Source organism: Chiloscyllium plagiosum, unplaced genomic scaffold, assembly GCF_037043375.1.
Source record: "Chiloscyllium plagiosum isolate Xiang-an unplaced genomic scaffold, Cpla_swu_hap1 HiC_scaffold_33, whole genome shotgun sequence".
NCBI classification, from domain to species: domain Eukaryota; kingdom Metazoa; phylum Chordata; class Chondrichthyes; order Orectolobiformes; family Hemiscylliidae; genus Chiloscyllium; species Chiloscyllium plagiosum.
In genome coordinates, this window is record NW_028270171.1 from 25,938,891 (window position 1) to 25,966,481 (window position 27,591).

The window sequence follows — 27,591 nt, forward strand, 5'->3', positions numbered from 1 at the left end:
GAGAAGCAAGGGCTGCTGGGAAGTTTTTAAGTGGGTGAGATCTAAACCAGAGCCCTACACTGTAGGGCCTCCCTCCCACCCACCTCCTCTAACTTTACTAAGAGTCTTTACTAAGAGTTTTCAGGTTTTCTCTTTATTTTTCTTTTCTTCTGTTCCTTATTTAGTCCTGTGTGGGCTTTCAAATTAGCGGGGTATGGCTGTTCAGGCAGTTGCATGTTCCTCCTGCAGAATGTGGCAGGTGAGAGACACAACACATCTCTGCCGATCATATCTGTGGGAGGTGCACCCAAATCCAGCTCCTTGAAAACTGAGTTAGGGAACTGCGGATCATCCGGGGGGCTGAGGGGGAAATTGAGGGGATGTACAGGGAGGTGGTCACTCCTCAGACACAGAATAAGGATAGCTGGGTTCAGTCAGGGGGAGGAAAGGGAACCAACAGATAGAGCAGGGATCCCCTGTGGCCGTTCCTCTCAGCAATAAGTATAACTGTTTTGGATACTGCTGGTGTGGACGGCCTACCAGGGGAAAGCCATAGTTGTCAGGTCTCTGGCACTGAGCCTGGCACTGTGGCTCAGAAGGGAAGAGGGGAGATAGAAAAACGCTAGTGGTAGGGGACTCAATTGTTAGATGGATTGACAAGAGATTTTGTGCCCAGGAATAGGACTCCCGGAAGGTATGTTGCCACCCCAGGTGTCAGGGTCCGGGATGTCGCCTATCAGATTTACAGGATTCTGAAGGGGGAGGGGGAGCAGCCAGAAATCGTGGTACATATTGGCACCAATGACATAGCCAGGAAAGGGATTGAGGATCTGAAAAGTGACTACAGAGAGCTAGGTTGGAAGCTGAAGAGCAGGACGAGTAGAGTAGTGATCTCAGGTTTGCTACCGGTGCCACAAGACAGTGAAGTGAGGAACGGTCAGCGAGTGCAGCTTAATGCGTGGCTGCGAGGCTGCTGCTGGAGGGAGGGCTTCAGGTGTTTAAACCATTGGGATACCTTCTGGGGAAGGTGGGATCTGTACATGGAGGATGGGTTGCACCTAAACTGGAGGGGCACAAATGTCCTGGGTGAGAGATTTGTTTAGGACATTTGTTTGTGTGGTTCGGAAGGGTTTAAATTAGTTTGGAAGGAGGGTGGGAAGCAGAGCTATATATCTGAGAGGGGGTTAGTTGTAGATGGGGCAGAGACAGGATGTAGTGAATCTATAGGGAAGGTTTCTCATGTGCTGAAAAGAAGAGATTGGTGGAAAAAGAGGAGGGGGTGTAGCATTGCTAGTCAGAGAGTGCATCACAGCTACAGAAACAAAGGTTATCAAGGAAGGTTTGTCTACTGAGTCGGTATTGGTGGAAGTTAGGAACATCAAGGGAACAGCCACCTCACTGGGGACTTTCTACAGACCTCTAATAGCAGTAGGGAGATTGAAGAACTCATAGGTTGGCAGATTTTGGAAAAATGGACATGTAGCAGGGTTGTTGTTATGGGTGACTTCAACTTTCTCAGTATTCCCAATACCTCCTTAGTGCAGATGGTTTGGATGGAGCCGTTTTTGTCAGGTGTGTTCAGGAGGGTTTCCTTACTCAGTACGTAGACAGACCGACAAAGGGAGAGGCCATTTTGGATTTGGTGCTCAGCAATGAGCCAGTACAGGTATCAGATCTCGCAGTAGGACAATACTTTGGTGACAGTGACCACAACTGCCTCACATTTACCATAGCCATGGAAAGGAAAAGGAGCAATTACCATGGGAAGATATTTAATTTGGGAAAAGGAAATTATGACACTATCAGACAGGATTTGGGAAGTACAGATTGGGAGCAATTGTTCCACAGAAAGGGCACAACAGGCATGTGGAGACTATTTAAGGAGCAGTTGTTGCGAGTGATGCATAAATTTGTTCCTCTGAGACAGGCATGAAGGGGTAAGATCAAGGAGCCTTGGATGATGAGAACAGAGGAGCTTCTCGTCAAAAGGAAGAAGGCAGCTTATGTAAGGCGGAGGAAGCAAGGATCTAGCATAGCTTTAGAGGATTACAGGATTACTACAAAGGAGTTCAGAAATGGACTGAAGAGAGCCAGGAGGGGGCACGAAAAAGGCTTGGCGGGAAGGAATAGAGAGAACCCAAAGGCATTTTACTCGTACGTGAGGAATAAGAGAATGATCAGGGGACAAGGTAGGGCCGGTCAGGGATAGAATAGGGAAATTGTACGTGGATTCTGAGCAGATAGGGGAAGCCCTAAGTGAATTTTTTGCTTCAGTTTTCACTAAGGAAAAGGACTTTGTTGTGAATGAGAACTTTGAGGAGCTGGGAAATAGGCTTGAACAGATCAAGATTGATGAAGTTGATGTGCTGGAAATTTTGGCAAACATTAAGATTGGTAAGTCCCCAGAGCCAGACCTGATTTATCCTAGGTTGCTCCGGGAAGCAAGAAAGGAGGTTGCTTAGTCACTGGCAAAGATCTTTGCTTCCTCACTCTCCACGAGAGTCGTACTGGAGGATTGGAGGGAGACAAATGTTGTTCCTCTCTTCAAGAAGGGGAATAGGGAAATCCCTGACAATTACAGACCAGTTAGTTTTACGTCTGCGGTCATGCAAGATTTTGGAAAGAATTCTGAGGGATAGGATTTATGACTATTTGGAAAAGCATAGTGGATTAAAGGCAGTCAGCTTGGCTTTGTGAGGGGCAGGTCTGATTTGGCTTTCTGGATTCAGAATTCGTTGGTTGTAGATGGAATGTATTCTGCCTGGAGATCAGTGTTGAGTGGTGTTCCGCAGGGCTCTGTTCTTGGGCCTCTGCTTTTTGTAGTTTTATAAATGACTTGGATGAGGAGGTTGAGGGGTGGATTAGTAAATTTGCCAATGACACAAAGGTTGGAGGTACCACTGATAGTATCGAGGGCTGTTGCAGGCTGTAGCGCGACATAGACAGGGTGCAGAGCTGGGCTGAGAAATGGCAGATAGAGTTCAACCTGGATAAATGCGAAGTGATGCATTTTGGAAGGTCGAACTCGAATGCTGAATATAGGATTAAAGACAGGATTCTTGGCAGTGTGGAGGAACAGCGGGATCTTTGTATTCAAGTGCATAGATCCCTCAAAGTTGCCACCCAAGTGGATAGGATTGTTAAGAATGCATATGGTGTTTTGGCTTTCATTAACAGGGGGATCAAGTTTAAGAGCCACGAGTTTTTGCTACAGCTCTACAAGTCCCTGGTGAGACCACACTTGGAATATTGTGTCCAGTTCTGGTCACCCTATTATAGGAAAGATGTGGAGGCTTTGGAGAGGGCGCACAGAAGGTTTACCAGGATGCTGCCTGGACTGGAGGGCTTGTCTTACGAAGAGAGGTTGACTAAGCTTGGACTTTTCTTTCTGGAGAGATTGAGGAAGAGAGGTGACCTGATCGAGATGTACAAGGTAATGAGAGGCATGGGTAGAGTCGATAGCCAGAGACCTTTCCCCAGGGCAGGACTGACTGGCTTGAGGGGTCATAGTTTTAAGGTGTTGGGAGGAAGGTACAGAGGAGATGTCAGAGGTAGGTGCTTTACACAGAGAGTTGTGAATGCATGGAATGTGTTGCCAGTGGTGGTGGTGGAAGCAGTCATTAGGGACATTTAAGCAACTGCTGAGGACATGCGCATGGACAGCAGTGAATTGAAGAGTGTGGAGGTTAGGTTATTTTATTTTGGACTAGGAATAATCCTCAGCACCACATCATTGGCCGAAGGGCCTGTTCTGTTATATGTTCAAGAAATGACTGCATAAACACACCCTTAATAAACGTGGAGTTTGCACATTCTCCCCATGTCTGCGTGGGTTTCCTCCCACAGTCCAAAGATGTGCAGGTCAGGTGAATTGGCCATGCTAAATTGCCTGTAGTGTTAGGTAAGGGGTAAATGTAGGGGTATGAGTGGGTTGCACATCGGCGGGGGGGTGTGGACTTGTTGGGCCGAAGGGCCTGTTTCCACACTGTAAGTAATCTAATCTAATCTAACTGTATATACAACATAACTCCTTAACAGCAGTCTGTGTATACACACACTTAATAACTGATGAAACACTCAGACCCACAATTGAAGACTGTACTTACACAAAGATCGAGTCACAATCTTAAGAATTAAATCTATCCCAAAGCTGTTTTGAAAGCAACAAGCTGGAAGAGTGGATGGGATTGTTACAATTCACCTCCCACCCCCTTTATTAGTAGGAGCAGCAACCTGCCCTATTTAGGAGACAGTGTTAGAGAAACAGCTGCCAGTGGGATGGATGGCCCTGGATGCTAAGGGGGAAGAGGATTAGGTGGGGGAATGTGAGGGCCCCACTGAGGAATAGTTTCCAGACGTGCACAGGAAGTCAAGTCACTTGAATCATCAACAAGAAGGGACTGCCAGCAGGCATGGAGTTAAAGCCAGCCGGATTTAACACTGTTGTGGACGGAGGGGAGATATTTTGTGAAGCTCTTTATGGATCTGAGTCACTGTGTTTAACAGATTCCCTTGTCAAGGCAAGGGAAGGTATCTGCATTGTTTGTATCATGAAAATATTACCTATTGGGTAAAACAGCCGAGATCCTAAGCATTCAGGATTTGAAGCCATATTCCGGTTATGATATAAATTCTCTCGTTTTCCACATAAACCTGTACAAGAGCAAGAATTGAGTGAAATGTGAGTGGACTTGTCACATTCCTGTTGCAGCCTGTGGTGGGTTTTTCACAAAACAAAGCTTCCAGTTAGAAACATCTGACTGAGCAGGGCTGCAGATTTAATGTCACAATCCACATAAAGATTTTGAAAAAGGGATTTAACTTTCCAGTTAACAGCTGAAGGAAAAAGGTTTAAAACCTTTACCCTAACAAATGAGCAAAGGCACTATTGACTAAACAATGCTTTATTTTTGTTGGTAACTTATGCTTTAAATCACAGAGTGGAATATTTCGCTTTTATATTTATCATACGACACTCTCTCCATGGAATCACATTCCTTACAGCAAACAGTCCATAGCTGCTCCCAGCAGATGGTAAGGTCTCTTTTTCCAGCTTTGCCAAACAGGAATTTCAAGAGAGATCTCCAAGCAGTTTCCTCAATTTTCAGAGTTTCTTATCTCCACATCCAACAGTAAAGCCTGCCTCTTCCCCTCTGGCCATGCCAGGATAAAATAACTCAGGAATTTTGATTACCAAGAGAATGAAAGACTATCAGGAATGTAGAGTTTAAGTTTACATGAGATTGGCCACAATCTTATTGAATGATCTACACTTGTTCCTTATTTAAATGAATCCTTCGATGGCTACATCATGGAGCTCTCCATTCCTTGGTGGCCAGCTGGAGTACTTCACAAAAGGCAAACAGGTTTTCCGCTTTGCTGACCACACAGTACTGTACTCTGCTGACCACACAGTACTGGATTTATAGGGAAGCCTGTAGTCTGATCTTAAAAATGGCTTCCTCTGTTGTCTTCCCCATGGCAACAAGAAGCATATTAACTTTTCATCCAGGCAGAAATAATGATTATTCTTAACCCTAACTCTTTTTTAAAATTCAAATATGCAGATGACATTAAACTTATAAACTGCGAGGACAGTTCAAAAGGACATTGGCAAGTTGGTGGAGTGGGGAGATAGGAAGCAGATGAGGTTCAACGTAGAGGAGTGTGAGGTGATGCACTTTGGTAAGAAGAATATTGAAAAACAATATAAACATGGACAGCACCATTCTAAAGGGAGTACAGGAGCAGAGGAACCTGGGTGGATATGTGCACAGATCATTGAAGGTGAAGAGAGCAGTGTATAAAGGCAACACTGTCCCCAGCTTTATTCACTGAGTACTAATGGATCATAGAGTACGAGAGAAGGGAAGTCAATTTGAACTTATATAACAGACTGCAGTATTGTGTATAGTTATGGATGCTATATTTCAGGAAAGACGTGAACTGATTGGACAGCAGGCAGAAACAATTTACTAGAATGGCTCCAGGATTGGGAAACTTCAATTGAGGTAAATTGTAGAAGTTAGGACTGTTTTCCCTGGAAGAAGGCGGCTGAGAGGGATTTGATGAGGTTTTTAAAATCATTAGTGAGCTGGATAGAGTAGATAGTATGAAAAGAAATAAGAACGAGGGGGCATAGATTTAAAGTGGGGTACAAACAAATTATGAGGGAAATCTTTTTCACCCAGACCCATTTCCCTCTGACTAATGCACCTAACACTATTGGCAATTTAGCATGGCCAATTCACCTGACCTGCACATCTTTGGACTGTGGGAGGAAACCGGAGCACCCGGAGGAAACCCACGCAGACACGGGGAGAATGCGCAAACTCCACACAGACAGTCGCCCGAGGTTGAAATCGAACCAGGGTCCCTAGTGCTGTGAGACAGCAGTGCTAACCACTGAGCCACCTGGAAAAGGAATTGGATGATTAGTTGGATTGCAATGGTGCGCAGGGACATGTGGGAAATGCAGGAGATTGGCATGAGATAACAGAGCTGGTGCAGGCCTAACGGAACATAAAGGGCCTCCTTCTGCACTGTAATCACTTGGTGATTTGGTTTTACACTCTCTGCCAGTGGCAAACAAAATCTTTGAAAATTTTCTTCCTAAGAATGTTGTTGATGATTCATTATTAAACATGTTGAAGGCTTAGAGGGAGCGAGCAGCAAAGTGGGGTTGAAGCTGAAGGTCAGCCATGACCTTTCAGAGTGAGCACAGCAGGCTCGAAAAGCCTAATGGCTTTTGCGTTCTGGTATTCTTGCCCTTTAGAGTCTTGCTTTCCTCCTGAAAATCTTGGAAATTTTCAGCCTCAAAGCATTCTCAATAAAGCTCAGATCAGGAGTCACCCCTTCCTCTGTTAGAATTAAACTACAAACCAGGCCATTCGGCCCATCCCCCCTGCACTGGACCTTCACAAGAACTCTCTAAGTAGCCTTACAGCCCTGGAGTCCTCACTTTTTTTAAGCATATATGTAACTTCTGTCCCAAAATTATAATTAAACCTTATCTCTTGGACATCCCTGCTTCACCACTGGCAACTATCCCTTCAGTTTCCTTCCCTAAACCTCTCCTTCTTTAAGATCCTCTTTAAAGCTGATCTTCAGGGAGACAACTTCAGGGTTGTGAGAAAATAATCTAGGGTAAGTCAGTCAAAATAGCTGATTTTCTTTGAATAAGCTTTATTGACCACTTTGTCCTGATATCTCGCTTTCACCCTGCTTGACAATCACACTTGTGAGTTGATGCCAGGGATACAACACAATAAAGGTGCTACAAAAATCCAAGTTGTTGTTGGATGCTGCAGACTTTCACCCCGTGTCCTCCAGATCATAACTTGCTGTTTTTTTAAAAAAAAAACACCCTGTCGCCAGATATTTTGCTAATTAGCTTTGAACAAAGGTAACCAACCCTCCTGTCAGTGAGATCAATTTTCTTTACTTACCCTGTTCAAATATTTGCAGTCCATAATCCAGAAGCCCAGAGGTGGAACATTGTGAGGAAAAGGGAACAGACTGCAGCACTGATCAGACAATAGGCTGATTGTCTTGGGCTGTCAGCAGTTCAAGATTTCAATTTACCCTCGTCTCCAAACCAAGGTTAAAATCTCACTGGAATGTCAGTAATAAAGCAGGTCTGAAGTCTGACCCTCTGACATAGCCCAGCAATCTTCACAGGTCACTTTATCTTGAGTTAAATATTGATTTAAGAAAAAACCCTTTTCGAACTGCAACACAGGATGGAGTGAAATGCACAGCTGCCCATTTCTCTCTGACTGTTGGTTAGTCAGCAGTGGGATCAGACTGCACTGCTGCTGCAATTCAATTTGAGAATTAAAACCTTTTTTCAAGTTAAATGAACCCATTAAAATATGTAACATTTTAATTTCTGGATTAGAATGTTTATAGAAGTCACATTTTCCCTCTAAATGTGGCGTTAGAGTGAGAAGTCAAAGCCAGCTCTCTGGCAGAATTGCCTAACCCTTTGATCTCTTCATGCCTCGGCTCCTGACATCCACAGTTCGTTAAACTGAACAGATTGATTGTGGAAAATCACAAGAATAGATTTTAGTGTTCGGTCTCTATTTATTCCCATTAATTCACAATTTAATCAATGCTTTCCTCTGCTGTAGGGTCTGATAAACTGGCTTCCTTTTCTGTAGCCCCCATCCTCCGGATCAGATGAAAACCTCACTGTCCATTATGAAGCCGCACAGTAATGTAAAAGTGCCAATGCAGGCCATTCAACCCATTCTGTTAGGCTCAGCCCTTGGAAAGAATAACCCAGTTAGCCCCATTCTCCACTGCTCTTTTCCAATAGACTGTAAACTTTTCCCCTTTAAATTCCATATTGAAAATGACTATTTCATCTGCTCCTAGTCCATTCCAGATCTCAATAACTTACTGTTAAAAATTAATCTTCGCTCCGACTCTTAAGCCATCATTACAAATGCAATAAACTGCATAGGTGCAAGGTAGGAGTTTGGGGAGTTTATGATGTGAAGGTTGAAATGAGGAAATCAATGTCAGGACTGTAATGTTCTGTGGTAATGGAGGAGAGGAAGTGTTAGAAGAACAACTGGACCAGGGCTCAGGGACATAATATGTTCCTCATTATTAAACTGCATGTTGTGTTGATATAATACCTTACATCATGTCATTGTTTAAACAAAACCTTGTGGGAAAACTGGCACATTTTGTTGACTGGAGCCTGCAATATAACCTGTGGGCAGGAGAGGCAGTGCTGAGGTCTCAGCTGCAGTTACAAGATCACAGGTTTACAAAGGCAGATCCCATTTTTTGATATGAACAAAGGAATCTGTGGTGAAGGAGGTTGATGCAGGAAGTGTGCAGAGTGATCACAGAATGTTTGGCTTGTGTGCAAATGCAAGCTTTTAACGAGGTAACAGTCCCAAGACTGAAACAGATAGTGACCTGATCCTTACTCCTCACCAACCTCTCACTCCCCCCAAATGCAATGTACCTCTGCTGGGTTACAGTTGCACAGCTCCCCTCTCCCCACACCAATATCCCTTCGAGCTACCCAACACAACTACATGGGGCAGCCATTAAATTCCATCCTCTCCTCACAACAGTCACAGCGCGAGTTTCCCCACAGAGCTATGCATTCCAAACAACGGCAATAAGCAGGCACTATCCACTCGATTACGCACTGGGCACTGCTGTGCTGTACCAGCTGCAGTTATATTTATTTGTTGGACATTACTTAATGTCTGAAAATTATTAAAATGGAGTCAGGGCAGTCTGACCTTAGCTCCTAGTCTTTCCTGCCCAAGTCTATGGGGAAGGAACAGGGTCAGGTACAATAGGCTGAATGGCTGTGCCAGTCTAAGAGGCTGAGTGAATTGATGATCTGTGACTGATGCCGAATGTATTGCTTCTGCACAAGTGCGCACTTCTGTAACTGACATGGCCACCTGAAGTCATCTTCGCTTCCTCAATTTGTCAAACCACCAATGATTCATATCCTGTTTAGAAAGACCTGTAATCCGAGGTTTTTCCCCAATTGTCAGGATAAGCAGCTCAGCAGCATCACCTCCAGCAACCAAGCGGCATTACAGTCTCTCATGAACTGCACATTAACAGATTAATACGAGGAGGCTGTTCAACTCCTCGATGATGTCCATTCTGTTGGGTCACAGATCTGCACTTCATTTCTATCTGCCATTGCTCCATATTCCTGACAAAACAATCAATCAGTCTGAGCCCTGAAGGCGTTGAGGGCTGCACGGTGGCTTAGTGGTTAGCACTGCTGCCTCACAGCGCCAGGAACCCATGCTCGATTCCAGCCTCAGGCGACTGTCTATGTGGAGTTTACACATTCTTCCACAGTCTAAAGATGTGCAGATTAGGTAGACTGGCCATGCTAAATTGCCCTGTAGTATTAGCCATGGGAAACGCAGGATTACAGGGCATTGGAGGTGTGGGATGCTGTTTGGTGGGGGGGTGGAACAGTGTGGACTCGATGGGCCAAATGGCTGCATTGACACTGTTGGGATTCTATGATGGTGGTGGTGGTCATAGTACAAGGCACTTCCATTCAGCAGAACCTTTGGCCTGCACTAACAGGCTGGTGTTTCTCCATCACGATTTTCATCAGGAGACCCAGGATGTTCTGAAGTACTGCACAGCCAATGGTGTACACCGACTCAAAGTGTCATCATGGCTGTAATGCAGGAACCACAATGGCACAGCAAGCTCCCACAAGCAGCAAAAAAATGAGCCAATTGCCTGTTTATAGTGATGTCTCAGTCAAACCAGAAACATTAAAATCAGGTCTTGCCAGAAATGTAGACTAACTTCTTGATTGCAGGAATGCTTTCACATCAGTGCAAGTTTTGACTGTCATTTTCAAACATTTAGTGGGCCATTTTGTGAAGCTGGAAGGGGTGAGGTGTTGTGAGAGCGGTTTGCAGAAAGTCCTGATATCAGCACTAGTGAAGGTTTAAGCGTGGCCTGGGACTTTTCAAACATCAGATTAATCATTTGAACACATTATGGAAAGCATTTAAAACTGCAGCAACCCTGACAAGTGTCACTGTCACCTCAAATTCACCAATTATTGACAGACCCGTTTCATATGAATATACATCATGCAGAAGTTATTATTTACAACCTTTGTACTTGGCAGCAGGACTGCCTGTGCCCTGGTACCATTCAGTCCAGTACCTCTGTGAGCACACTGCCCTCACTCAGATAAAGGGCATGATCTGTCAGGCCATACAGTCAGTCACCAAACAGTTTCACACGCCCCTGTTGCTCAGGTGCTTGGTCGCTGTGGACGCTGATGCTGGAATGCTGGCTCACCACTGCAGAACCTTATCAAAAGATCTCAACGTCCAGCAAGCCCTGCTTGTTCAAGTAACCATGGCGGCAGAAAGGTGGCACGTGTGGATTGGTCAAAGCAAATTTGAAGCAGGATTCTGCAAGGAAACGGAAGCTCATTAGAACCTGAAGCTCTCCACAAATTCTGCAGCCCCTGCGCTCAAAATAAAAACTCTACCAATCAGTTACAAAGAAACAAACAAGCCTACATTCAAGTAGCGCCTTTCACAACCCGAGCATGCAACCAAACGCTTCATGGGTAATAAAGATTCTTAAAGCTCACTTTATTAGTGAATGGAATAACAGCAGTGTCGGCCACACTGTCTGACCTGGTGTGAACACACCAGACAGGCCTGAACCACCGTTGGCTCACTCCCTCAATGTTGGGAGCTTTCGGCAAGGCCTGGAGGTTCCATAGTGGGAAGGGCATGGGGAAATGGTACAGAGTTTCACAACTTCTGTTCTGGCTGGGACGGTGATGCACTTCACACTCAGAGGTTCAGACACACAGATTAATGGCGCTGGAAATGAAGGAGGTACAGAGTATAGGAGTGAAAGCTTATCCCCCAGCAAACTAGACAAAGCAATGACTCTAAACATTGAGTAATTATGTCGTCCAGCCCACTGACTGAAGTCTACGCCACAGCACCCAAGCGATATGGCCTAGGGAACCGAGCTCCATGATGGGGCACGGCAGCACAGAAACTCTGAGCTTCAGAGTGCAAGGACCCAGGTTCTGTCCTCTTAATTCATCGGAGGCAGACAGCTATGGTGGCGAAACCTATAATAAATCACAGAAACACTGGATTCGTCAGAGGTCTGGAATTCAGGTCATGGAGAGTTCCAGATGTGGAGTGGTAGCATCTCACCTAGAGCAGCCATGGGGCCCTTGCTGCAGGGACAGCCAGAGTAACGGAAAGAGAAAGGGATGGTTCCCTACCAACAGGAGAAAGGCACCTCCATATTGAGATGCTCCTGTTCAGCAGGACTCTCTGTACAAGAGGAAGTCACACCTGCAAAGAAGCTCCTGAGGTCAGTGTCCAGACAATTCTCTAAGAAGCGGCGCAGAGGAAGGATGTGAGCTTTGGCAGCTGTCCAGTCAGTCAGGAAATCTTCCACAACGTGATGGATGTAGTACGGACGGGGCAGAGGCCATAATTTTGGCCTTTGTGTCATCTCAGTCTCTGAAAACAAGCACAGAAGTACAGTCTACAATCTGGCATGTCCTAGCCAGCCATAAACAGGCCTGTTCACTGCTCTCTGCACAGCCTACAGCCTACCCTCCCCACACCTGGACCTACGCTATTACCATAGAAACAAACAAACCTACATTCAAGTAGCGCCTTTCACAACCAGAGCATGCAACCAAACACTTCATGGGTAATAAAGATTCTTAAAGCGCACTTTATTAGTGAATGGAATAGCAGCAGTGTCGGCCACACTGTCTGACCTGGTGTGAACACACCGCACAGGCCTGAACCACAGTCGGCTCACTCCCTCAATGCTGGGGAGCTTTCTGTGCTACTCTGTTTGTTCTGCATGGACTCACACTGTTGCACATCTATTAAGAGGGAAATCTTGGCAGGGAAATATTGGCATAATGATAACTTGATTAGACTAGTAATATAGAGTTGAAACTTTATTGCTGGAACAGCACAGCAGGTCAGGCAGCATCCAGGGAACAGGAGATTCGACGTTTCGGGCACAGGCCCTTCTTCAGGAAGAAGGGCCTGTGCCCGAAACGTCGAATCTCCTGTTCCCTGGATGCTGCCTGACCTGCTGTGCTGTTCCAGCAATAAAGTTTCAACTTTGATCTCCAGCATCTGCAGACCTCACTTTCTCCTAGTAATATAGAGCACACACTAATACTCAGGCATTCCAATTCTACCATGGCAGCTGATGGATTTTAACTTTAATAAATCAGGAAAATAAAGCTGGTCTCAGGTGCCATTCCACAACCATCAATTGTAAAGATCCACCTGGTTCACTCATGTCCTTTAGCGAAGGAAACTTGCCATTCTTACTTAGTTTGGCCAATAAGGAAATCCAGACCCTTAGCAGTGTGGGTGATTTTTAACCTTCCCCAGAAACGACTGAACAAGGCCCTCAGTTGGATGGACAAATACTGGTCTTGCCAATGATACCCACATCCCACGAATTAATTTTCAGAAGACCTGCTCTACACTCTCCACAGCCACATAGGTTCCTCTTACTGTCTACATGTTGACTTTCTTTTAAGATCAGCTAAACCTTTGCTCTTTCACTGTCACTGAACTCAAAACCAGGAAATCCAAAGATGTGACCTACAGACCAGCTGCTGTGAGAGGGCAGAGGCACACAGCCGGAACAGATTCCACGGGCTGGGACCTTTTTCACTGGAGCGTAGGAGGTTCAGAGGTGGTGTGATAGAAATTTAGGTTAGATTAGTACGGAAACAGGCCCTTCGGCCCAACAAGTCCATACCGACCCTCAGCAGAGTAACCCACCCAGACCCATTCCCCATATTTACACCTGATTAATGCACCGAACACTATGGGCAATTTAGCATGGCCATAGCATGACCTTTGGATTGTAGGAGGAAACTGGTGCACCCGAAGGAAACCCACGCAGACAGGGGGAGAATGTGTAAACTCCACACAGACAGGCACCCGAGGCTGGAATTGAACTCAGGTCCTTGGCGCTGTGAGGTAGTAGTGCTAACCACTGATCCCCCGTGCCACCCCAAAATATAAAGTAATAAGAGGTAGAGTTGATGATAGCTATTTTTTTCCTAAGATGAGGAATTTCAAAACTGAAGGCACGTTTTTAAGATGAGAGTTGAGAGATTTAAAAAAGACATAAGAGGCAAACTTTTTATTTTACATAGAGGGTGGAAGAAACCTCATGAGGAAGTGGTTCATTTGGGTAGAATTACAATGTTTAATAGACATTTGAATGATACATGACTAGGAAAGGTTTGGAAGGATATGAGCTAGGAACAGGCAGGTGGGACAGGTTCTGTTTGGGATTATGTTTGGCATGACCCGGTTGGACTGAAGGGTCTATTTCTGTGCTGTATGACTCTATGATTCTGCGAAACGCTAACTGTTTTGTGCTCAACTTATTGGAGTTTCTCCGGGATTCCTCATCACCAGGTTCAGCAGCTTTTCCAAACAGTTGTGAAACTTCCCTTTCTTATAAAATGTTATAACTGATATTGAAGACACTAAGGACCGCAGATGCTGGAAGCCAGAGTCAGTAGACATGAAGCTGGAAACGTATGGCAGGCTCGACAGCATCCGAGGAGCAGGAAAGTCAATGTCTTGGACAAAAACCCTTTGTCTGGACTGGGGAGAGGGAGGGGGAGTGGGGGTGGGGCTGGAGGAAGGGTACATGGGATGGTGATAGATGGGGGGTGATTATGATTAGTCAGTGGGAAGGGTGGAGTAGATCGGTGAGTAGGATGATTGACAGGTTAGATCGGGTCAGGGAGGTGAGGAGGAGGGGTGGGGTTAGACATGGGGTATGGTGGAGAGATTTTGAAGCTGATGAAGTTGATCCTGAGGTCACTGGACTGTAGGCTTCCCAGTTTCCATTTGGTCTGACTCTGACAGTGAAGGCCAAGGATAGACACGTTGCTGGGGGAATTAAAATGGATGGCAACCAGCAGGTCTGGTTGGCTAATGTGTGCACTGTGCAGCTGCTCTGCGAACCGATCTCAGAGTCTGCTTTCAGTCTCCCTGTGGGACAACATGGTGGCTCAGCGGTTAGCACTGCTGCCTCACAGCACCAAGAACCTGAGTTTGATTCCAGCCTCAGGCAACTGTCTGTGTGAAGTTTGCACATTCTCCCTGTGTCTGTATGGGTTTCTTTTGGGTGCTCCGGTTTCCTCCCACAATCCAAAGATGTGCAGGTGAATTGGCGATGATAAACTGCCCACAGTGTTCAGGGATGTGTAGGTTAGATACATTAGTCAGGGGTAAATGTAGGAGAATGGGATTGGGTGGGTTACTCTTCAGAGGGTCGATGTGGACCTGCTGGGCTAAAGGGCCTGTTTCCACTCTATAGGGATTCTATGAGGCCACATCGGGAACAATGGGTGTAATAGATAAGGTTGGATAAAGTGCAGGTGAATCTGTTGGATCTGGACAGAACTGAGAGAGGAGGTGGAGGGGACAGGTGCTGCACCTCTTGCGTTTGCAGGGAAAGGTACCGGGTGGAGTGGAGGCATTGGCGGGGAGTGTAGAGTTGATAAGGGAGTGGTAGAGTGAATGGCCCCTGCAGAAAGTAGACAGGGATGGGGAAGTAAATACCTTACTGGTGGTTGGGTCCAATTGTAAGTGGCAGAAATGTTGGAGGGTAACGTGTTGGATTCAGTGATTGGTGCGGTGGTAAGTGAGGACAGGTGGGACTAGATTGGGTTAGCATATCTGCTTGGCATGGATGGGTTGGACTGATGGGTCTGTTTCCATGCTGTACCTCTCTATGACTAAGGGGACTGGGGTGGCTCAGTGGTTAGCACTGCTGCCTCACAACGCTAGGGTCCTGAGTTCAATTCCCGCCTGACTGTGTGGAGTTTCCACGTTTTCCCAGTATCTGCGTGGGTTTCCTCCAGGTGCTCCGGTTTCCTCCCACAGTCCAAAGATGTGTAGGCCAGGTGAATTGGCCATGCTAAATTGCCCACAGTGTTAGGGATAAACCTAGGGTAGGGGAATGGGTTTGGGTGGGTTTCTCTTTGGAGGGGCGGTGTGGACTTGTTGAGCCGAAGGGCCTGTTTCCACACTGTAGAGAATCTAATCTAATCTATCCATATTATTGGGGGAGGGAGGCATGATGGCAGGAGATGGAGGAGTTGCGGTTTTGGTATCCTTAATCGCTGAGGAGGGGAAACCACGGTCCATTAAGTAGGTGGACATCTGGGATGGCTTGGACGGGAATGCCTCATCCAGGGAGCAGATGCAGCAGAGGCGGAGGAATTGGGAGTATAGGCAAGCATTTTGCTGGAGGGTGGGTGGGAGGAGGTGCAGTTGAGGCAGTTTTGGGAGGCAGTGGGTTTGAAAAAGCTATCAGTGGTGAGTCAGTTTCCAGAGATGGAGACAGAGAGGTCCAGAACTGGGAGGGAGGTGTCAGAAATGGTCCAGGTGATTTTGAGGGTGGGGTGGAATGTGTTGGCAAAGCTGGTGAACTGCTGGAGCTCCTTGTGGGAGCATGGGGCAGCATCGTTGCAATCATCAATATCGCAGAGGAAGAGCTGAGGGGTGGTGTCAGTGTAGTTGTGGAAGAGGGACTGTTCCATGTATCCTACACAGAGGTAGGCATGGCTTGGGCCCATGGCTATCCCTTTGTTTTGTAAGAAGTGGGAGGAATCAAATGAAAACTTGTCGAGGGTGAGGACCAGTTCTGACAGGCGAATGAGAGTTTCAGTGGAGGTGGACAGGTTAGGCAGACAGTGATCCTGGTGAAGGTCAGAGATGAGGTCAGGATACTGAACGGTTGAGGAGCTACATATGAGAGAATTTGGTGTATTTTTGGTCCTTGAAGTCTGATAGAGCAGAGAAAAAGCATTTTTTAAGAGTGTGGACCCTTCAGAGAACAAAGAACAGTACAGGTCCTCTGCAGGTCTTGGAGAGAGAGGACCTGAGCTGGCACAAACACCAAACTCTCCCATACTTAACTCCACACACAAACCTCCTCAACCAGTCAGCATCCTGACCTCATCTCTGATCTTCACCAGGATCAGCCCGGCGTCAATGACCAGTCCCACGCCCTGCAGGGTATTCACTGTCCCCCTCCCCCCCTGACCTCTCCCTCACTATAGCTGAATGGTCAGTCCTCAGCAAAGGGCATAGCATCATACTCCTGCACCCACATATAAACAAATTCCACACATGCCATGATGTCGAGCTCTTTCTCCTCCACCTCCATACCTATTTCTTTACGGGAATCCTCTGATGGTCCCTTCTCATGCCTCCAGCAAACTCCATCCTCCTGGATATGCTCATGCAGCCTCCTACCCTCCCTTGACCTTTTTAATCTCATACTGCCACTGCAACATCAACCACTTGGATCTCTGCACCCCTCTCACTTACTCCAACCTCGCCCCATCGGAACACACGGCCCTCCAATTCCTTTGCTCCAAATCCAATCTCACTATTAAAGGGGCGCATGGTGGTAGTATGGCGTACTGAGCTTTACATCACTGAGGCCAGACACCAACTCTCTGACACCTCCCCCTACCGTCCCCTCGATTATGACCCCAGCTCTGATCACCAAGCCATAATCTCCCAAACCAGCAACAACCTCATCACTTCAGGAGATTTGCCATCCACAGCCTTCAACCGGATTGTTCCCCAACCCCGCACTGCCCATTTCTATCTCCTACCCAAAAGCCATAAACCTGACTGCCCCAGTCGACCCACTATCTCTGCCTGCTCCTGCCCCACCAAGCTCATCTCCTCTTATCTCAACTCCATTTGGTCCAGGGCGGCATGGTGGCTCAGTGGTTAGCACTGCTGCCTCACAGCACCAGAGACCCAGGTTCGATTCCCACCCAGGGCGATTGTGTAGAGTTTGCACATTTTCATGGGTTTCCTTTGGGTGGTCTGGTTTCCTCCCACAATCCAAAAGATATGCAGGCCAGGTGAACTGGCTGTGCTAAACCATAGTGTTAAGTGCATTAGTCAGAGGTAAATATAGGGTAGGGGAATGGGTCTGGGTGGGTTACTCCTTGGACAGTTGGTTTGGACTTGTTGGGCCAAAGCCTGTTTCCATACTGTAGGGAATCTAATCTAACTCCCTACCCATATTCGAGACACAACACATGCCCTCAAAACTTACAATTCCCCAGCCGCCAATACCTCATCTTCACCATGGACTTTCAGGCCTTTTATACCCACATGGAGGGCCTAAAACCCCTCAGCTTCTACCTCTCCCGTAGGCCCAACCAGTCCACCTCCACTCATTCTCTCATTCGCCTGTCAGAACTGGTCCTCACCCTCGACCATTTTTCATTTGATTCCTCCCACTTCTTACAAAACAAAGGGATAGCCATGGGACCCCACATGGGTCCAAGCCATGCCTGCCTCTGTGTAGGATACATGGAACAGTCCCTCTTCCACAACTACACCGACACCATCCCTCAAGCACTTCCTCTGCTAGGTGAAAGTGAGGATTGCAGATGCTGGAGATTAGAGTCAAGAGTGTGGTGCTGGAAAAGCACAGCAGGTCAGGCAGCATCCGAGGAGCAGGAGAATCGACGTTTCGGGCAAAAGCCTGTCATCCTGATGAAGGGTATTTGCCTGAAATGTCAATTTCCTGCTGTTCGGATGCTGCCTGACTATCTGTGCTTTTCCAGCATCACACTCTCTTCCTCTGCGATATTGATCATTGCATCGGTGCTGCCCCCTGCTCCCACAAGGAGCTCGAGCAGTTCACCAGCTTTGCCAACACATTCCACCCCTTCCTCAAATTCACCTGGACTATTTCCGACACCTCCCTCGCATTCCTGGACCTCTCCGTCTCCATCTCTGGAAACTGACTCACCACTGATATCCTTTTCAAACCCACTGACTCCCAAAACTGCCTCAACTGCACCTCCTCCCACCCACCCTCCAGTGAAATGCTCGCCTATACTCCCCCTTCACCACATCTGTTGCCAGGATAAGGAGTTCCAATCCAAGACATGCCAGATATTCCGCTACTTTACAGACAATAGTTTTCCATCCTCAGCAATTAAGGATGCCCTAAACCGCATCTCCTCCATCTCCTGCACTTCTGCCATCAAAACCCCTCCCCCAATAATAAGAATAGAATCCCCTTAGTCCTCATTTACCACTGCACCAACCACTGAATCCAATGCATTACCTCCAACATTTCTGCCACTTACAATCACACCCAAAAAGATATTTCCTTCCCCACCCATCCGCTTTCTGCATAGATTATTCACTCTGCGACTCCCTCGTCAACTCTATATACCCCACCATCTTCTCCATCACAGCCAGTACCTTTCCCCGCAACAGCAAGAGGTGCTTCACCTGCCTCCCTCCACCTCTTCTCTCATCTCCGTCCAAGGCCCTAAACAATGCTTCCGGATCCAACAGAGATTCACCTGCACTTCATCCAACCTCACCTTTTGCATCCATTACTCCCAATCTGGTCTCCTCTATATCAGAAAGACCAAATACAGATTTGGGAACCCGTTTACAGAGCATCTGCACTCTGCATGCATTAACCAACCTGACCTTCTGGTTGCTGTCATTTTAATTTCCCCCCCACTCCCCCGGCAACCTGTCCATCTTTGGCCTCCTCCACTGTCACAGTGAGGCCAATCAGAAATTGGGGGAACACCACTTTATATTCCACCTGGGAAGCTTACAGCCCAATGGCCTCAATATTGACTTCACCAGCATTATCCCACATCTAGCCCCAGTCCTCCGCCTCGCCTCCCTGACTTAATCTAACCTGTCAATTTTCCTACTCACCTATCTGCTCCACCCTTCCCACTGACCAATCACAATAACCCCCCACTTGCATCAACCTACCACCATCCCGACTAACCTCCTCCCAGCCCCATGCCCTTCCCTCTGTATACTTCTGGGCTCCCAGCCCCTTCTCAAACCTGATGAAGGGTTTCGGCCCAAAATGTTGACTTTCTTGCTCCTTGAGTGATGTCTGACCTACTGTGCTTTTCCAGTTTCACATAACGGATATTGTTATTATAATCGAGCTCTTGGCTACATTCATAGGGGCACTGAGTACAAGAGGCCTGGATTCAAGTCTCACCTGTTCGTGAGGTGTGTACTGACATATCTGAGCAGGTTGATTAGAAAACATTACAAGAGCAAGGAGATGATGTTGAACTTTTATGGGCGGCACGGTAGCTCAGTGGTTAGCAATGCTGCCTCACAGCACCAGGGACCCGGTTTCAATCCCAGCCTTGGGCGACTGACTGTGTGGAGTTTGCACATTTTCCCCGTGTCTGCGTGAGTTTCCTCTGGGTGCTCCGGTTTCCTCCCACAATCCAAAGATGTGCTGTTAGGTGAATTGGCCATGCTAAGCTGTCCATAGTGCTCAGGAATGAAATATCCTATATTTACCCCTGACCTAACCTACACATCCCTGAACACTATTATAATAGGGTAGGGGAATGGCTCTGGGTGGGTTACTCTTCGGAGGGGCAGTGTGGACTTGTTGGGCCAAAGGGCCTGTTTCCACTCTGCAGGGATTCTAGGATTCTATGATTGTTCAAGAGACTTGTTAGACCTCAGTTGGAATTGTGTGTACAGTTGTGGGTACCACATTATTGGAAAGATGTGAATGCACTGGAGACAGAATTACTAGAATAACTCTAGGAAAGAGAAACTTCAGTATAAAGATAGATTGAAGAATTTGGGACTGTTCTCCCTGGAGAAAAGAAGGCAGAGAAGAGATCTGATTGAGGTTTTCAAAATTTTGAGCAGGCTGGAGAAAGTATGTTGCGCGAATTTGCTTCTAATTGTAAAATAAATTAGAACATGACAGCATAGATTTAAAGTGATATGCAAATGAAGCCACAGTCATGTGAGGAAAACGTTTTTCACATAGCAAGCTGTTAGGACAGGGAATGCAGTGCCTGGAAATGTGGTGGAGGCAGGTTCAATTGAGGCCTTCAAGAGGACCTTGAGTATTTTTCTGAGTATAATGTGATGCAGGGAATTGGAGAAAAAGCACCATAGTAATTCCGTGATTATGTGTATAGAATTGATCCTGTCTTTTCAGGGAAGGAGATGGAATAGAGTGAACCACTAACCTGTCGGGAGACGTTTATAGAAGTAGATGACAGGGTGGAGGAAGTTTGAGAGCCACGCATATCTGGGCTCTCCCACTGAACGGCTGGGATGGAAAACATCAGCTTCTGGTCTGGAAAAGTTGCTCCCATATTCCAGGTTGATAACAAATAGCCCATTTGCTGCATTTCTCCCAGTGTTTTCCTGAAGATGTGGAAGTGCTCCAATTGGATACTCTTCCAGGTATTCAAACTCTGTGGCATTTCTGCAAATAAACAGCAGGACAGATGTTAGCGGTCACAGGAATGTCCCCCCAGTATGGGATGCATATTTTGCTCCTCGTGACTTTTCTGTGGGGCATTTGCTAGACGGCGTAACTGAGATGATATTGCAGAGGCCGGGTGATGAGGCTGGTTACAGTCAATGTTATATCCCAACACACTGTATAAGCAGCGTGGGCAATAGTTCCCTCTCTGTATAGCAACAGCACGATCTGGGCAACATTAAGCCACTTAGACCCACGATCAAATTGTTCAGAATTTGCAAATCTCAAACCAAGGCTCAGTGTTCTGGGTTAAACAGGGAGGAAATCAGCTAGCTCTCCCAGCCCTGATCATTACCCTGTGTATACCATGGACACTGAGTGAGACCAAGTTCAAGCCACCATAACATAAGACAAAGGGCCCAAAGTCAGCTCACTCGAGTCTGCTGTGCCATTCAATAAGATAATAGTTGAATTTCCACTTTGTCTTTAATCTCTCAATTAATTCAGGGCCCAGGATTCTCCCAATCTTGCTTTTGAGCATATTCATCACCTGAATATCCACAGTCCTCCAGAGCACAGAATCCACAAACAGTCTAAGTGAAGAAATCACTGTTTAACTCTGTCCGAAGTCACAAAGCCCTTAAAAGGTGGGATCACACTGTTGTGCTGCCTATGGATGAACAGTCCCATGATGTTCTCTATCAATACCCACACTGCAAATGGAGATAACCTGGGTGAGGGATGGATAGGGTAAACAGACAAGGCCTTTTCCCTGGGTGCAGCAGTCCAAAACAAGATGGATACATTTAAGTTGAGAGGGGAAACATTTAAAAGGGACCTAAGGGGCAACTTTTTCACACAGAGGGTGATGCATGTATGGAATGAGCTGCCAGAGGAAGTGGTGGAGGCTGGTACAATTACAGCATTTAAAAGGCATCTGGATGGGTTATGAACAGGAAGAGTTTAGAGGGATATGTGCTAAATGCTGGCAAATGGGACTAAATTAATTTAGGGTATCTGGTTGGCATGGACAAGTTGGACAGGAGGGTCTGTTTCTGTGCTGTACATTTCTATGATTCTAACAGCAGACAGTGGAGATGGAATTATGCCCTCTCTCACAGGGTAGTGAATGTCTAGAATTCTCTATCTCAAACAGATGCAGAGACTAGAATACAAAGAGAAGGTAGATAGATTTTTGAAATGTCAAAGAATTGAGGGCAACAAGGAACTGGAATGAAAGAGAAGTTGAGGGCTGAGATGAGTTAGCCATGATCTTGTAGATGGTTTAGCCATGATCTTGTAGATGGTTTAGCCATGATCTTTAAAATGGCAGGCAGATCGGAGGGCCTGAATGCCTACTCCTGCTGCTTTTCTTGTGTCCTCTGGTGAGGCAGGGCATCTTCAAGGGGAGTAAATTAAACAAAGGCAAACATTGTGCTGTCAGGAGACCTTGGAACAGCTTTCTCTGTCATCAAGGCGAAAGTGGGCACTGCAGATGCTGGAGATTAGAGTCAAGATTAGAGCGGTGCTGGAAAACACAGCAGGTCAGGTAGAATCCGAGGAGCAGAAAAATCGATGTTTCAGGCAAAAGCCCTTCATCACGAAATTCCGAATTTCCTGCTCCTTGGATGCTGTCTGACCTGCTGTGCTTTTCCAGCACCACTCTAATCTTTTCTCTATCATTACCCTAATGGATGCTCAATTACAAGCTGACAGACTTCTGAAGGTTTCTATTTAATTCCATTAACCTTCAGTCATAGTTTCTGTTTGGTTGATTCATCTTCTGTTGCTACTATCCTGTTGTGTCAGTATCACCAGCCAATGATACATCAGCTTTATACAATAATGATATCTAATTCAAAGATTGTATAAACAGTAGGTAACAGAAACAGGAAATACTGGAGAAACTCAGTGAGCTGGCAGCATCTGAGGACTGAGAAATAGAGATAATGTTTCAATCCAATTTGACTCTTCTTCACAATTCCAATAATGGTAAATAAACATGCACATTTTAAAACTGAACCCAACTGACCCAGAGAATCTAGGGAATGTAGAATACAGTTCAACATTCTCATGAGATGCCAGCTATATCTTGTTAGCTGATCTCAGTCTAGGAGTTGCAAGAACTCAGTATCACCAGGTTAAACTCAGCCAATTTTACTCTGGTAATAATCTAGGAACCTTATGTTGGAAAGTACATGGGTGGGCAACAGTGGGTTTAGGGGTAGGATTCAATTCAACCCAGTGTATCACTGGGCAGGTCATCCAGGGGAGCATGATATAAACCATTGTGACACGTTTTACTGGATGTGAAGGGAACAGCTTGCCATCTTGGAGACTGTGAATACTGCATGGAGTCCAACTAGATCACTTAATGTGGAGGCTCACTCACTTCTGTAGCAGCACAATATCAGCCAGGATGCTGAACATCTGATAAAGACCAGAGGCCTCGTTGATGCGCTTGATTATGGTGTTGGTCAAATGGGAGATGGGCAGCGTGGTGGCCGGCCAGGAAGTACCATGGTATCGGTGCTCCAGGAGGTGATGAACAGCACGGGCTGACAAGAGACAACCAGAAACCACAGGTTATAACAGCAGCATGACAAGTCACGCACCACAATCTGACCCGATAACCTGGGATCAGTCATCCTCCCATCTTCCAAACTCTGTAAGCATAACTCATCCAAAATAGCTGCCTGTATCTTAAACCTCACACTCGGTCCCTTTTCCTGACTTACACTGGCTCCCGGTCTGGTAAAGGTTCCACGTAAACATTCTCACCCTTATTTTCAAATCCCTCCATGGTCTTCCCTATCTCAGCAGTCTCTTCCATCTCCACAATTCCTCAGGTGTATCGCCTCACCCTCCAATTCTAACCTCTTGCACCCTCCTGCTTCTAATCACTCCACAACTGGTGGCTATTCTTTGGTTGCCAAATCTCCAAGTTCTGGAATTTCCTCACTACATTCTCCACCTCTCTGCCTTTAATGTGTCCTTTACATCAGTCCTAATATATCAAATATATATGAAATATGAACATAGAACATAGAACAATACAGCACAGAACAGGCCCTTCGGCCCACGATGTTGTGCCGAACATTTGTCCTAGCTTAAGCACCCATCCATGTACCTATCCAATTGCCGCTTAAAGGCCGCCAATGATTCTGACTCTGCCATTCCCACAGGCAGCGCATTCCATGCCCCCACCATTCTCTGGCTAAAGAACCTACCCCTGACATCTCCCCTATACCTTCCACCCTTCACCTTAAATTTATGTCCCCTTGTAACACTCTGTTGTACCCGGGGAAAAAGTCTCTGACTGTCTACTCTATCTATTCCCCTGATCATCTTATAAACCTCTATCAAGTCACCCCTCATCCTTCGCCGTTCCAATGAGAAAAGGCCTAGCACTCTCAACCTATCCTCGTACGACCTATTCTCCATTCCAGGCAACATCCTGGTAAATCTCCTCTGAACCCTCTCCAAAGCTTCCACATCTTTCCTAAAGTGAGGTGACTAGAACTGCACACAGTACTCCAAACGTGGCCTAACCAAGGTCCTGTACAGCTGAAACATCACTTCATGACTCTTGAATTCAATCCCTCTGCTAATGAACGCTAATACACCATAGGCCTTCTTACAAGCTCTATCCACCTGAGTGGCAACTTTCAAAGATCTATGAACATAGACCCCAAGATCCCTCTGCTCCTCCACTTTACTAAGAACACTACCGTTAACCCTGTATTCCGCATTCTTATTTGTCCTTCCAAAATGGACAACCTCACACTTGACAGGGTTGAACTCCATCTGCCACTCCTCAGCCCAGCTCTGCATCATATCTAAGTCCCTTTGCAGCCGACAATAGCCCTCCTCACTCCACAACTCCACCAATCTTCGTATCATCTGCAAATTTACTGACAGACCCTTCGACTCCCTCTTCCAAGTCATTAATAAAAATTACAAACAGCAGAGGACCCAGAACTGATCCCTGTGGAACTCTACTTGTAACTGGGCTCCAGGCTGAATATTTACCATCTACCACCACTCTCTGACTTCGACCGGTTAGCCAGTTTTCTATCCAACTGGCCAAATTTCCCTCTATCCCATGCCTCCTGACTTTCCGCATAAGCCTACCATGGGGAACCTTATCAAATGCCTTACTAAAGTCCATGTACACTACATCCACTGCTCTACCCTCATCCACATGCTTGATCACCTCTTCAAAGAAGTCAATAAGTCTTGTAAGGCAAGACCTACGCTTCACAAATCCATGCTGGCTGTCCCTAATCAAGCAGTGTCTTTCCAGATACTCATAAATCCTATGCCTCAGTACCCTTTCCATTACTTTGCCTACCACCGAAGTAAGACTAACTGGCCTGTAATTCCCGAGGTTATCCCTATTCCCTTTTTTGAACAGGGGCACAACATTCGCCACTCTCCAGTCCTCTGGTACCACCCCCATTGACAGTGAAGACGAAAAGTTCATTGCCAACGGTTCTGCAATTTCCTCTCTTGCTTCCCACATAATCCTAGGATATATCCCGTCAGGCCCGGGGGACTTGTCTATCCTCAAGTTTTTCAAAATGCCCAACACATCTTCCTTCCTAACAAGTATCTCTTCTAGCTTACCAGTCCGTTTCACACTCTCCTCTTCAACAATACGGTCCCTCTCATTTGTAAATACTGAAGAAAAGTATTCATTCAAGACCTCTCCTATCTCTTCCGACTCAATACACAGTCTCCCACTACTGTCCTTGATCGGACCTACCCTCGTTCTCGTCATTCTCATGTTTCTCACATACGCATAAAATGCCTTGGGGTTATCCTTGATCCTATCCACCAAAGATTTTTCATGCCCTCTCTTAGCTCTCCTAATTCCTTTCTGCAGCTCCCTTCTGGCTATCCTGTGTCCCTCCAATGCTCTGTCTGAACCTTGTTTCCTCAACCTTAGGTAAGCCTCCTTCTTCCTCTATGCTAGACATTCAATCTCCCTCGTCAACCAAGGTTCCCTCACACGACCATCTCTTTCCTGCCTGACAGGTACATACATATCAAGGACACGTCGTATCTGTTCCTTGAAAAAGTTCCACATTTCAATGACATCCTTCCCTGACAGCCTATGCTCCTCAGATCCTGTCTTACAGCATCGTATTTACCCTTCCCCCAATTGCAAAACCTACCCTGTTGCACGCACCTATCTCTCTCCATAACCAAGGTGAAAGTCACAGAATTGTGGTCACCATCACCAAAATGTTCACCCACTAATAAGCCCATCACTTGTCCCGGTTCGTTACCAAGTACCAAATCCAATATGGCTCCCCTCTGGTTGGACAATCTACATACTGAGTTAGGAAAACTTCCTGGACACACTGCACAAACACCGCCCCGTCAAATCTATTTGATCTAAAGAGCTTCCAATCAATATTTGGGAAGTTGAAATCGCCCATGACTACTACCCTGTGGCTTCTGCACCTTTCCAAAATCTGTTTCCCAATCTATTTCTCCACATCTCTGCTGCTATTGGGGGGGTCTATAGTAAACACCCAACAAGGTGACTGCTCCTTTCCTATTTCTGACTTCAGCCCATACTACCTCCAAAGGTAGATCCCCCTCCAACTGCCTTTCTGCAGCCGTTATACCATTTCTAATTAGCAACGCCACCCCCCCCTCCTTTTTTTACCACCCTCCCTAATCTTACTGAAACATCTGTAACCAGGAACCTCCAACAACCATTCCTGATGATGGATTTTGACTGAGAACTGGGAGACAGTCAGCATTATGGTCCAGACCAGACCTCCCCCACCAGAATATTATTAGGAGGTAGCGCAGATCCTAGCTTTTATATTTATTTAAAGCTAAGTGTAAGGCGCTGTGTTCCAGATGTGATTGGATTGGTCAACCAACAGGCTTTAATCAAAACACACTTTATTCTTACAACACAGTTACGATATAAAAAGAAAAAAAACTGGCATAACTTTATATTTTTAACAAGACAATGTCAGAGTTATACAGCAGGGAAACAGACCCTTTGGTCCAACTTGTCCACGCCGACCAAACATCCCAATTTGACCTAGTCCCATTTGCCAGCGTTTGGCCCAAATCCCTCTAAACTCTTGCATTATTTCACCACTGATCATCAACTGTTCCAGTAACGGCAGCATACCACAAACACACCCTTTGGCAAAAATGCAATTCAGCAAAACAGTTACAGCTCTCACATGCTCTCTCTTTCTCCAGTCCAGAAGAAAGAAACAATCTGCCCTTTTTGATTTTTTAAAAGGAAGCCTCGCTGTCTGAGACTTCACTTTAGCAGCTGAGAACTTGAGCTTTTTGCTCAGCACCCAGCATCCCAACTCACTGAAAACAAAACTAAAAGCCTTCCTAGATCTGTGAGAGCCCTGACCCCATCCACTCATGATTCCTTTATCTCATTTCAAAAATCGCCTAGAGATAACTCCAAGCCATTTACCAACAGCCTGTCTGAAGGAGACATTTTGGCAGCACTGTGACAATACTGCAAGACCAATATCACAGAATATATTTCTTAAAGGCACAATAAATTACAGTCCCTGACAGTCATGACCTCTGGGCACTAATTGTTTAGAAGAAAATTGGAAAGAGGCAAGCAAAAACAACGTGTTTAGTGGCCAAGAAGAGGGTCTTAAGAAAGTAAAGACAAAGAAACATACACCCTCTCAGCCCATTCTCTTCTTCTGTAGTATACATGGCAGAGACTGCAGTACCAAAGTAGAAGCC

At 46.2% G+C, this 27,591-nt stretch overlaps 1 protein-coding gene across 3 annotated transcripts in view; it reads right to left on the reverse strand.

Annotated features, from left to right (window-relative positions):
• Window positions 1–4,867: 4,867 nt before the first annotated feature.
• The window catches only part of foxred2 (FAD-dependent oxidoreductase domain containing 2), a 57,144-nt gene continuing 34,420 nt past the window's right edge, over window positions 4,868–27,591 (reverse strand). For all 3 annotated transcript variants that reach the window (XM_087978383.1, XM_043679975.2, XM_043679978.2), the window contains 4 exons: window positions 23,228–23,393; window positions 20,594–20,835; window positions 11,841–12,011; window positions 4,868–10,925 (listed from right to left, as the gene is read on the reverse strand). In XM_087978383.1, coding sequence (XP_087834509.1) covers window positions 10,825–10,925; window positions 11,841–12,011; window positions 20,594–20,835; window positions 23,228–23,393 — 680 coding nt within the window. In that variant the 3' untranslated portion in view covers window positions 4,868–10,824. The remainder of the gene's footprint in view (window positions 10,926–11,840; window positions 12,012–20,593; window positions 20,836–23,227; window positions 23,394–27,591) is intronic.